General features: G+C 38.6%; 2 protein-coding genes across 3 annotated transcripts; one reads left to right on the top strand and one right to left on the bottom strand.

Moving 5' to 3' along the window:
* The first annotated feature begins 3 nt into the window (after positions 1–3).
* On the top strand, positions 4–5464 carry LOC137956140 (potassium transporter 6-like). 2 transcript variants are annotated; one of them, XM_068803499.1, is made up of 11 exons: positions 4–290; positions 1326–1551; positions 1660–1902; positions 2251–2304; positions 2412–2465; positions 2673–2933; positions 3009–3061; positions 3193–3310; positions 3846–4100; positions 4195–4705; positions 4790–5464. In XM_068803499.1, exons 1-11 carry the CDS (start codon positions 249–251, stop codon positions 5346–5348), a joined length of 2376 nt encoding a protein of 791 aa, XP_068659600.1. In that variant the 5' UTR covers positions 4–248; the 3' UTR covers positions 5349–5464. The 2 variants fall into 2 exon arrangements, with proteins under 2 accessions (XP_068659600.1, XP_068659601.1); XM_068803500.1 differs by lacking the exon at positions 4–290 and having other exon boundaries at positions 1464–1551; positions 1694–1902.
* A 788-nt stretch (positions 5465–6252) lies between these two features.
* Positions 6253–10851, bottom strand: LOC137955201 (MACPF domain-containing protein At1g14780). Its single transcript, XM_068802069.1, has 8 exons — positions 10612–10851; positions 9640–9881; positions 9249–9450; positions 9081–9155; positions 8801–8987; positions 8364–8533; positions 8076–8140; positions 6253–6886 (listed from the first exon to the last, which is right to left on the bottom strand). The coding sequence occupies exons 1-8, from the start codon at positions 10849–10851 to the stop codon at positions 6253–6255; spliced, it is 1815 nt and encodes a 604-aa protein (XP_068658170.1).
* Positions 10852–12523: the final 1672 nt, after the last annotated feature.

The raw sequence follows: 12523 nt of genomic DNA, 5'->3' as shown, positions 1-12523 counted from the left end.
TCCCGTGACTTGGATTTGAACGAAGCGGCAAGGATCCTTTCTCCCGCGAAATATTTAAATTTTAACATATTCTCTCCACAGGATCCTCCAAAGACGGCACGGCGTAACCAAAGAAATCAGAAAAATGTCTGAAATCGGTTCTCACCTTGTCCTGCTTTCATCGTCGAAGAAGCGTCTGATCCACCTCTGGCCGCTCTTCTCTTCCTTAAATTCCATCTTCCATCCAAGCACTTAAAATCGCTCCGTCTATGGATCCTCCTTCTTCTACTGCTCTCGTTCAAGATCCCAAGGTAATTTTTATTTTTTATTTTTTTTTTGGTCGTCTCAATATCTCAAGCTTGTCTTAGTTTCCCGATTCTACTTTGTATTCCGATCGAGTAATTCCTACTTCTAATTGGTGGAAGAAGTTGCTATACGTAGTTCAATGCATGATAAGTGGTCTGCTTCGACGGCATATTAGTTCCACTGATGGTTGAGGGTCTGAAGGTACTCCCTAGCAAAAGGATGAGAAATATCGTCCTCCTTGTAAACATTTTCTTGTTGGTGTCTCCAATGCTTATCATGGATAGCTCTGAAAAAGGAAATCGAGGTCCAGAGGACGATTCCTTTCTGGGGAAGACAAATTCAGAAAGAAAATGGATGAGAATTCAAGATATGTATACGGACAGTGGGATAAACTGGATAAAATCTGGCGGTTAAAGAGGTGTGAGATTGCAATATGCCAAAATGGCATGGCTTTATTAGTGGAAAGCAGAAGTTGAAACTATCGAGAGAACTTCGAACGTGTGAGAGTAATCTATAAGGTGATACATAATTCTATGTAAAAAACTCTGTTTAGGATAATATTGATATGCAAAGAGAAAAAACACAAAAACATAACAAAAAAAAAATAAAAAAATTGAGACTGGTTCTTCAGTTACTGTTTAGAAGCTGATCAAGAGAAGTCAGTATTAGTGACTTATGTCGTTTGGCCTCCAAATAGTACTGCCAGACCATGGTTACCGAGTAGGCTACATTCCATACTACCGGAACTGGATCATTTACTTGTGAAAGTTATTCCGTTAAGTTTTCAAAGATGGCAGTCAATGGACAGGAAGTAACAAACTAGCGCAAAAGCAAAAATAATAAAGTTGGTCATTCAAGTATTCGGTAAGAAAATGTCCTATCTAAACATAATCCGTTTCTCTACTTCAACTGTCTGAATTCTGATGTGTAGCCACCACTCACTGCAAACCAGGTTTTGTTGAAATCTTGCCATATGCATAGTTATTAGTTAATATTGTGGAGAAGTAAATTTTGACCTACTCTTGTTTTGTCTTACACAGAAGGAGGCATGGAAACAGACACTCCTCCTAGCTTTTCAGAGCCTTGGTGTGGTTTATGGTCACCTGAGCATTTCTCCACTTTATGTTTTTGAAACAGTTGGAGTCCATAATATCAGAACTGAAGAGTCCTTGTACGGACTCCTTTCCTTCATGTTTTGGACTATGACTATAATTCCTCTAATTAAGTATGTTTTTATCGTCTTAGGAGCAGATGATAATGGAGAAGGTAATATTGTTTTCATTTTTCTTTTCTCTCTTAAACTTTCTATGTTTTACGGTCTTATTTTCTAAATTCTACATTATAAACTATGGTTAAACAGACAATTAAATGCAGGTGGTGTTTTTGCACTCTACTCATTATTATGCAGGCATGCCAAAGTTGGCTTGCTGCCAAATCAACTTGCAGATGATGTTCTTCTGACGTATGAGATGGAAAGTGTTCCTAAAACTAAGGTAGAATCAAAGGCTAGAAGAGCAATTGAAAAGCATAAAAATAGTCACTATTTATTGCTACTCTTGGCTTTACTTGGCTCCTGTATGGTGATTGCTGATGGGGTTTTGACTCCTGCAATGTCAGGTTTGTGTTGCTTAGTATTGATTTTTCACTTTCACCTATCATCATCCTACTTTATCCAACCGTCAGTCAGGCTAGCACTTATATTTGTACATATAGAAAGAGATTAATCTCTGCATTTGTGGTGAATTTATAAGTGAGGACCTTTATTCTTTTTCATGAAATTTGTTAGAATATAGAAATGTCTAACAGTGTGGGTCACTGAACTGCTAGTAGATGCTGCTTCCTTATGTAGTGTGAATCTTCCTTATTTCTTTTTTTTATTTGTTGGTTTTTTGTGGTTGTTTATTCCATTATTATCTGCTACTTCTCCCACTAGATGAGGATCTAATTTTTCTTTTGCTGTTACAGTGTTCTCGGCTTCATCAGCTCTAGAACGATCTATCTCAAAATTATCTACCCAATGTAAGATTTTATTAGTATGAAGCTAAAGGTATCACAAAAAGTTACTCTTCTTTGATTGTGTCTTGCCCTTCTTATAAACTAACGATACTGTTTCATTTGCACCCTAGTGTCCTCTTTATCACCAAAGCATCAGGATTCTTTGACAGCCCATTTATCAAAATGTAAGAGCTTCTCTGGATTCGTAGTAGTATTTCCGTAATTTATTTGATCTTGTGTTTTCATGCTCTTTTCCTTTTTTAATCATTTTAGATATTCTAGTGTTCCTGTCTACTCATGGCTGCTGAACTTACATCTCCTCCAAAGTTACCAGAAAGTTTATTCATGCTTTTTCTTTTTTATGTAAATCTAAGTGTTACATTTTGTCACAGATGTGCCACTTACCTCTGCATGTGCTATATTGATTGGACTCTTCGCACTACAGCACTATGGCACTCACAAAATTGGTTTCATATTTGCTCCAATTATCTCCTTGTGGCTTTTATTTATTGGCAGTGTTGGTGCATATAACATCTTTCACTGGAACCGCCAAGTTTTTTGTGCTCTTTCTCCTGGCTATATGTATAGGTTTTTCAAGGATGCAGACATAAACAGATGGAAGTCGTTAGGAGGGGTCCTTTTATGTATCGCAGGTGTGTAGTTATGGTGGTCATTAATGCTGTTATATTATGACTTTACTGACAAATAGGTTGTATGCTGATGTGCAGGATCAGAGGCAATGTTTGCTGATTTAGGTCACTTCTCTAAGAAGTCCGTCAAGGTACAGGACTGAAGATTGAATCAACATTACTGTTTGGAGATGTTTAGCTTTCCTGTTTGTTATCATATTACTTTTGATGTATAGTTAAAGAGTGTAAATTGGTTTTTTTTTTTTTTCTAACTATCTTGCAGATTTCTTTCTGTTTTCTGGTATACCCTTCTCTTGTGTTATGTTACATGGGTCAAACTGCATATATGTCGGCAAACTACCATGGGGAATCAGTCCATTTTCTTGGTGCATCCATGCCTGGTAAGTCTAGCACATTTTCTCGTTCTATTGAATTTGGGCATACCTTAGAAGTTAGAACCTTCAGGAAAGCAGCCAAATGCTTCAGCTGAAAGCAAGGAATGTTAGTTGTATCCACGAGTTAGTAGAGGTCAATCATTAAAGAATTTTTCTTTGAACAGTCATAGCAAGAATAGACTGTATTAGAGCTACTGTCTGCCACCTGATTACCAGTCAAATATTAACTACTTTATCCTCCCCCAGCACTAAGGCCAATCATCAGATATATACAGTCATTTTGTGGCTGGTATTTTGGATAGTGGCAATCCATGATAGGGCGCTTCTGTTGAGTTCCAAACATGTACAATGAGTAAACTACAAGTGGAGGGCTACTGCTTAAGAAGACTACAACAACCTCTCTTTGTTGGTTGATATCCTTCAAGCAAGGTTTCCTTTATGTCATGCAAATGAAGAAAAATAATTAAAAACTAAGCCCGACTACCTGTATATTTTGTGATTGTCTCTTTCTGACGGTGGATTCCCCAACATGCAAGTCCAGGATCTGCACATCACGTCTTCACTGCACTTGCTCTCTTTGCAACTGCTGTAGGCAGCCAAGCAGCAATTACGGGCATCTTTTCCATCATAAGTCAGTGCCTGGCACTCGGGTGTTTTCCCAGAGTCAAAGTAGTTCACACTTCAGATAAGATACATGGCCAAGTCTATATTCCTGATATCAACTGGATATTATTACTCCTCTGCCTTTCCATCACTATTGGTTTCAGAGATATTGGACACATTGGAAATGCAGCAGGTATGCATTTCTGAACTCTCTGCTTGTTCTCTCTTTGAATATTTTATCAGGCCAAGAGAGCCTATTAATTTCTTATATTATTATATCGTTTCAGGTCTTGCCATAATCACTGGGATGCTTGCAACAACTTGTCTCATGTCACTGATAATTTCTCTATACTGGGAGAAGAATATACTGATCTCTGCCTTGTTTTTGATTTTTTTTGGAGCCATAGAAGCTACGTATTTTTCAGCTTGTGTGCTAAATCTTCATGAAGGTGCATGGTTTCTCATCTTCTTTGTGGTTGTTCTCTTGGTAGTTATGTTGACATGGCACTATGGAACCATGAAAAAGTATGAGTTCGAGTTACACAACAGGGTTTGCATGGAATGGCTAACTGATCTAGGTCCTAGTCTGGGAGTTGCTCGTGTCCCAGGAATTGGATTTATATACACAGATTTAGTCAGAGGCATACCAGCTTTTTTCTCTCACTTTGTTACCAATCTCCCTGCATTTCATCAAGTGTTAATTTTTGTGTCTTTCAAATCTGTACCCATTCCGTATGTCAAACCAAGCAGGCGATTTCTTATTGGTAGGTTCGGAACCAAGGAATACAGGGTATACAGGTAGTTCTCTTAATCTTGTGCCAGATAATTAAATATTAAAAATCTTGTTGTTCCTCAAGACCTGACTCCATTGCATAAACGCAGGTGCATTGTAAGATATGGATATTGTGATAGTATTGGGGACAAGGACAACTTTGAGGACCAGCTTATTCGTCGAATTGGGGAATTTATTTCTGTAGAAGATATAGATCCTGAAGCCTTTACCTTTTCAGAAGGACGAATGGTTGTAATCGGTAACCTGCAGGAAGGAAGCAATGCTTTTATCCCGCATGTTGACTCAGAAGTGGGTCAGTCGAGCACTCTGGCTTCTAGTGAACTTACGAAAACTGAACTAGGTTCTCAATTGCCAAGCATTACTTCTCCAGCAAGGAAGAAGAGAATCCGCTTTCTATTGCCTCCTGAGAGTCCTCAGATGCGTCCATCAGTTAGGGAAGAACTGCAAGAGATTGTGGATGCAAGGGACTATGGAACAGCTTACTTCTTAGGCAAGACTCATTTGAGTGCGAGAAAAGGGGCAAACTTCTTGAAGAAAATCATTCTGGGGACATACATATTCCTGGACAAAAATTGCAGAGAGCCCAGTGTGGCACTAAACATTCCACTTGCTGCTCTTGTGGAGGTTGGCATGGTGTATATAATATAGAAGATTGCTGGTAAAATTTTATGTCTCAATGCTTTTGGGTAATCGTTTATGGTTTAAAATGATGCAGTAGACTATTTTCAATGAAACTCATCAAGGGCATTTATCAGAGCTCTCCATTCAGGATATAAATCTGAGTGACGAAGCACCATTTGCCCTTTAAACCATTCTAGTCCAAATCTTGTTGGTCGTGTTAGTAAATTTTTTGGACCGACTTTCATTTCCTATTGAGCTTCAGAGCTTTGATCTAATCTTTCCTTGGATCAATTATGTGTACAAAGAAAGCAGCAAAGCCTACTGCAGTACTTAATGAAAGTGTAGGAGTGAAAACATGCAAATTCTAAACAAGTAAAATTTATCTTTTAAGGCAGACACTGCTGATCCAAAATGCCATTTGGTGTGAAACATGCGAAATAATTATCTCAGCCAGTCTTGAGATGGCCGTTTTACGTATTTTGCACCAAATAGTAGAGTTTTATTTCCTCATTGCTACACCTTGGATCAATTATGATCAATTATGTGTACAAAGAAAACTAGAAGTGAAAACATGTAAATTCTAAATGAATAAAATTTAACTTTTAAAGCAGATAGCTTGAAAGTTAACAGAGATTAATACAAGTTATGACTTAGGTTCGATTAAGAAATTATTAATCAAATATTAAGTTTGTAAATAGTTACCTCAATTGGGTCCTATTAGTTTAGGTAATTAAGATTTCAGAACTTTCTGAGTATTAAATAAACAGATGATCTTGGTTTGGATGGGCTCTTTTATGGGAATTAAGGAACCAATTGGGAAGAAAAAAGGAAAAGGAAACTCGGTATACTTTCACTTCAACCATGAGATGCAACCTTTGTACATCATTTACAGTGGCCACCAGTAACAAATAAAGAAACAAAAAAACTGTACTCATTCCCAGGAAGAAGAACAGAGAAGCGAGAACTTGACATGGAGAGAGATCTTCCCTTTCTCCAAATCCAACTTCGCTCCAGTTACCAACCAGTGTCCCGGACTATCCTCCGGACCCTTGCACACTTGCGAAGTGTCCACGAATTTCAGCAGCTTCTGGGTCTGCACCGGCACTGGCGGACCCGTGGGAAACACGCCGGAATCAATGATAACGATCGGAGTCTGCTTCTCTTTCTCCGAGCTTCCGATGATCGACGTGCTAATGGTTGAGAAAAAACTTGATTTCTGGGAGAAGTCCGAGGAACCTTGCTCCCAGACTGATCGGCAGACGAGAGCGGCATTGGACACTTTGGAAAACCGGAGCCTGAGGTGGAGTACATTCTTGGGTCCGTGTTGCTTCACCAGAAGCTGAGCTCCGGTAACTATGAATCCGGCGTCCCGGCCTTGAGCCCATCTCTGGTCATGGTCGAGAGGAGCAATGCATACGTGAGAGAATCTCTTCGATTGAACGGCCTCGAAATAGCTTTCGTCTGCAACCTCGTCTGATCCTCTCCAGATGGACGTCGATGGGTCGTTTGTCTGGTTTCCGAGGAGAACCGGTACTATCGAGAGGTGCTGGAGGTGGACGGCTAATCTGTGAGAATTAAAAAGCCAACGAATCGGCAACTGAAAATAAACATTATTCTTCTCTTTCTAAAATCTAAAATAACGTATTATCTTTGTTATGCATGTTTATGGCCTAACATTTTTACCCCAGTCGACTACTTAGACACCTGAAAATCTGGGTCAGGTCAGGGACTTGTGAATCCAGTTACATAACTTGAGGCAAGTCAAAGGGGACCCCTCACCCTCTGAATCCAACTTGATTCAGTGCCTCCTTTCCTTAGCTGTTCTGAGCATGAGATAAGAGTATGGGTCTATCCATTTAATGGGGAATAGATAGTATCTCGTATTTAAGGAAAAAAACTAAATCCTTTCTTTTACATCTCAAAGAGAAAAAGTATTGAAACTGTTAGTGTTTATGGGGTCTTTAGGATCTGTTTATGTTAATTGCTTGATAGTTTGAATAAATCCTATTCTTTGGTATCGGAGCTATTGGCGAGAATATGGCGACAGAGTATGCTCATGGAAAATTTCATGCAATCGGAAGAATATTAGAGTGTGGTGGAAGATGGGATTCTAGTAGTAGCAGAAGGAGTTCAACTCACTGAAGCGCACAAGGTTGAAGGATATGAAGGAGAAGAATTACCTCTTCTAGGTCATAGATCGATCGATCCTGAAAACTATCTTGAACAAGGATACAACCAAAAGCATTTAGGATTCATTCAAGTAGAAGTATCAGGGGACAACATGAGTGCAGCGAGCACCACGATAAGCTCTCCAAAAGGTATTTGAGATGTTGAACATGAAGGTGGGAGAGTTTGTGAACGTATACTTTGCTCGTATTCTTGCTATGGTCAATAAGGGAAAGATGGACGATGTACCAGTCATCGAGAAGATTTTGAGATCTATGACACCCAAGTATGATTACGTGTTGTGTTCTATTTGAAGAATCAACTGATTTGGATGCTCTTAACATTGATGAGTTACAAAGTAGCCTTCTAGTACATGAGCAACGTATGGAAGCTCATGTTGTGGAAGAGGAAGGTTGCTTTTGGAGAGTCTTCAGGAGATAACTTTTTGTAGCAAATGCATTTATCTCATTTTCAAAAAAGATAAATTGAATTTCTTGAAGTTAAGATTATGACTAAGCATAAGATTAAACGCATATATTTGGTTCTCAATCAGATATTAGTGTTAATAACAAATAGTTTTTCTCTAACCTGTTGCTTTTGTTGCCTTCTAGGTATAATCGCATCCCTGTCACCGGTTGCTTTCCGACCGATACCTGAAAAAAAGTAAAAAAATAGAAACTAAAAATTTTTTTGGGAGAAAAATTTTGAGGCAAAATATGGTATCATAATGCATAATGGGTAATAAATTTTGAATTTTATTTTATTTTATTTTTCTCGAGGAAGGGGTGCTTCCTATACATTATTTGTAATATTATATGCATTGAAAGAGAATGTACATAAAACAAGTGTAAGATACTAATTGAAATTTAAGATTACCTGGGTTGTGTTGACATACAGCTTAGGCCCCATCAAGTTGAAATGGAGAGCAGGAGTAAGGATGGCCTTGTTTGTGGGAAACCCCAAGGGCAGATCACTATGGATAGGAGCCCATATCTTGTGGCTTTGGAAGTCAAGAAAGTACCTTAAATCAGCTATAGGGGGCTTATCTGCAAACAAAAAAAAGAATTAAATGATTCCTTCAGTATATCTAAGCCGATTTTTATAGGGATTAGATCTGCTCAGAACAAGTTCGTCCCCTCCAATAATATGAACTCGTTCTAAGGTATAGTTGCCTTCATACCTGACATGCATGGAATGCATAATATATGTGAAAGTTTTTTCAGATTTGTATTTGTTTTAGCTTAACTCAAAAGATGAGTGTTGAGAATAATTTTGTAAAAACTATAAAATGATGAAAAAAATTGAAAACTTACAGCGGAGATAAAGATTTATGGCATGTGATAAGTAGCCTTTGCCGGGAACTCCATTACCGAGGAGAGATGTGATCGGTATGAAGCTGAAGTTGATCGCGTCTGGCAGTGATGGAACTGTACGCAGCCATTCACAGTGGCTGCTTTCCGTCGTGTCCCCTCCTCTTTTCGAGCAGATTACTGTAATTCCCTGAAATGCAACGTTAACAGGCACTTTTCTTATCACTTCCCTGTCAGGTTATCAGAATCCTATATTCTCAGTTAAAGCGTTTCTTCTGCTTACGTCTTTGGTTCTCATGGACGAGAAGCTATCAACAAGCATCGGTTCTGGATCGAAAACATTGAAAGCCTCTGGAGTCTGCAGATTGATTTCGGAGCAAACAGGCAGAGTTCAGGAACAAGGTAATCTGCGTTCTGAATGGAAAGAATAGTGTTGAATTCGGATTTCAACCTTGTTTTTGTTATTTTTGTTTCTCAAACGTAAGGGAGGAATGGTGCATGCTCCTGTGAACAACTGATCTCCTAGCTTATCCAGGTGCTTCTTGAGCTCAGAGGGAGGCAGGTCTGAAGATTGATCTTGACTCACAAGCACCAAATCCTGACCTCCAACGCTGACGCCCACGATTACATGAGTTCCATAATTTTCTATGAACCTGTAAACAGAGACTAAATGGGTATATTTAGGATCATCTCATGTGCCATTGTAGTATTGAAAGATACAGCCATAAAGATTAGTTTGAAACAGTCTTCCAAATAAAGTCTTCCAACGTTTTGCTTCTTCACGTACGCTTTCATTTTTTTTTAACAAAACAAGTACTTCAACGTGAAATCACTTCAGGTACCTCGCAAGCTGCTGGGGCTGCCAGGTAGAAGGAACATCGTTGACGACCTGATCGGAGAGGACGAGAGGGTAACGATCGATCCGAAGATTGAAAAGAGTGATGAAGTATCCATCCATGGCTAAGCATTGGGTCTCTCTAGCATCGCTGGCCCACGTCCCACTATTGAATCCGAACAAGACGTTGAACAGTCCGTTTGGTACCTTCCCTGCCAGGGAGCTCCTCTCATTTATCAGTCTCGACATCTGAGAGAAGAAAAGAAAACCATTTAGGAATCAGTTGAGTAAACAAGTTGGAATCCATTGACTGTGTCGTCTTTGGATTCGAAGACTTTCTGAATTATTAGCTGTAAAGTCAAGAATTTCAGGCTGACATTAGTGCATGCATGTAGAGGTTTGGATGTTGACCGAAGAGACGGGAGGCCTCAAGCTTTTCATATTTCTAGTTCTCTTGTGAACGGAGAAGAATATAGAATCTGGTCTTCGATGAGAGTAGGACCTAGAATTCAGAGATAAACAACTTGCAGTCTCGGTGTCCATTTTTATATGCAATTAGTCTCTTATGCCGGCGTCTGAGTGCACACAGAAAGAAACCGAGTTTTGGGTTTTCTAGGTTACTTCAATGCTCGTTGATGCTTCTGTTCTTGATTAGTTTTATCATTTTTCATTTTCAATAATCAAAAGAAAGAACAATCTGAAACTACTGCATCCTTCTTCTGAGTTCCTGAAACGAACGCACAAACTTGACTTTTAATTAACTTTAGTTTGGAAAGTATTTTGGTTGAATCAGACGAGCAACGGAACTGCAAATCGAGAAGAGTTAAACAGACCCATTAAGGAGGGAATCTAGCACGCACTGAAGCCTCATAAATCGATGATATCGAGATAAAAGTTAGGACGAAATATGATGAGCATATTGCCAAGCAGAATAAAAGTTATAAAAAATAAAAGAGAGAATTGGATTGGTATCAAGAACCTGATGGAAGTCGAGAATGTCCGTCTGGTATCGAACCCGATCTCCCTTATCGCAGTTGATATCGATAGAAACATCTGGAAAATGTCCGAAGCCGGGAACGTGAATCTCCTTCTTCTCATATTCATTGATGGCGACGAGTCGCTCTTTCCCTTTACAGAACTTCATCCTGAAATCGCCAGTAACGTCGAATCCTCTCCCCAAGGAGCCCAAAGCCTTCTCCACTACCCCGTTGCTCGTCATCTCTTCCTCCTCCGATCCTCTGCTCTCTCAATGATTATAAAACGAGGTCAAACAAGGAGGAGAAATTACTCCGAAAGGACGATGTAAAAGACGAGTATTCTTCTGGTTTACTTGGTCGCCGCACTATCAAGGCACTCACCCACTTTAAATAATAGCTGGCGCAAGCTCAAGATAGAACGAAGGTGCCTTCCTTTGTTTTCTTTAATTAGATTTTTATTTGACGAAGGTCCTTAATGTTTCATAACAGCATTGTTAATCACATATTTAGTTATTATGAGGTTTCAAGCCTAAAAGCAATTTATTAAAGATATTTGAATGATGTTATGGTCAATCCAAACCAAGGGAAAAGAAGAAAATTATATTCCATGTTCCCATTTGATCGGTTCTAAGGCTCTAAAATCTGGTCCGACGTCCCTACCACGGTACCATTCAAGCTAAACCATGGAACAACAGGGCTTGGCAAATCACCACTACGTGAACATAGTGAAGTGCCTATGTGGAGACTGGGGTGCTCTCATGGCTGGGTCACGACGGAGCCGTCGGGGAAGAAGAGAACGACAGCGATAAAGACGAGGAGGAAGAAAACACACGATGACCTGAATAATGCAGTCACTTATAATGAAGATGACTTACTGGGTAACGACCTTATAATTGTCTCTCATTTGGTCAATCGTCTGGCTTTTTGTGTTCATACTGTGGATGCCTCCATTCCACGGCAGAGGCAAATATTCAACCGACTGACCCGTCTCATTTTGTCGAATGCAGACAGAAGACTTGTTCGTCGCAAGACCTCAACCCCATCGCTTCTGAAGGGGGGGTCGATAGACTCTGATAGATGCATTAAATTGGCCGACATATTTGATTCTACGGCGACGGAACAGTATTGCTGACGACTCTCTCTCTCTCTTTCTGTCTTTGTGACTAGGTCCAATTAAGTTGGTTCATTTGGGTTTTCCATGATTAGGTTGAATCAGGAGAATAAATGGTTAAAATATCTTAATTCCCTCCATTATGGAAGATGGGAGGAGGAGATTCTCCTTCCAGATGGGTGTAAAAGAGGCGAGGGAATTTGGGTGAGTGAGCAGGAGGCGATACAATGTTCTGACCCAGTTGAGACTGAATCCCGCCTGAATCTGGACGATCCGGTGCATATGGTCATATCTATTGTATAGTCAATGCTACTGATAAAAAGAAAATCCAGTCTCTAGACTGAGTGAAAGTTCCGGAATTGGGTCGGTGAAAAATAATTTAAATATTTTTTTAAAATTAAATATTTATTTTCTAAAATATATTAAAATTTTAAGAGTTTAAATAATTTTTTTAAAATATTTTTTTAAATATAAGGTAATAAATCGTGTACCGGTAAATTAGATTCTTAAACTCTAAAATAATTTTTTAATTATAAAATATTTTAAATCGATAATAAAAAGGTGGCAAATAGGTAAGAATAAAAATTAATTAATTAATATACAAATTTTATATTTTGTTATTATAAAAAGAAGGTAGAAATTTTGTACCAACAAATAACAATTTTAAAAACTAAATATTGTATTAAATTAAATAATATCTTAAAGTAAAATAATTACATTAAGGTATTAATTACATTTAAAAATATTTTTAAAATTTATATTTTTTTATAAATTAAAGTTAAGGTAATGAAATGAAATGAAAT

Source organism: Aristolochia californica, unplaced genomic scaffold (genome assembly GCF_029961685.1).
Source record: "Aristolochia californica isolate CCGP_79_NKW_82.1479 unplaced genomic scaffold, dmAriCali1.0.hap1 SCAF_2, whole genome shotgun sequence".
NCBI classification, from domain to species: domain Eukaryota; kingdom Viridiplantae; phylum Streptophyta; class Magnoliopsida; order Piperales; family Aristolochiaceae; genus Aristolochia; species Aristolochia californica.
This window is presented reverse-complemented; position numbering and strand designations above follow the sequence as displayed.

Coding starts and splice junctions, on each gene's coding strand:
- LOC137955201 (XM_068802069.1), bottom strand. CDS start 10,851: ATGACGAGCAACGGGGTAGTGGAGAAGGCTTTGGGCTCCTTGGGGAGA. Junction 9,156..9,248: donor ACAAAAATAACAAAAACAAG/GTTGAAATCCGA, acceptor ATCAATCTGCAG/ACTCCAGAGGCTTTCAATGT. Junction 8,988..9,080: donor CGTCCATGAGAACCAAAGAC/GTAAGCAGAAGA, acceptor GTTGCATTTCAG/GGAATTACAGTAATCTGCTC.
- LOC137956140 (XM_068803499.1), top strand. CDS start 249: ATGGATCCTCCTTCTTCTACTGCTCTCGTTCAAGATCCCAAG. Junction 1,903..2,250: donor TTTGACTCCTGCAATGTCAG/GTTTGTGTTGCT, acceptor TTGCTGTTACAG/TGTTCTCGGCTTCATCAGCT. Junction 3,062..3,192: donor TCTCTAAGAAGTCCGTCAAG/GTACAGGACTGA, acceptor ACTATCTTGCAG/ATTTCTTTCTGTTTTCTGGT.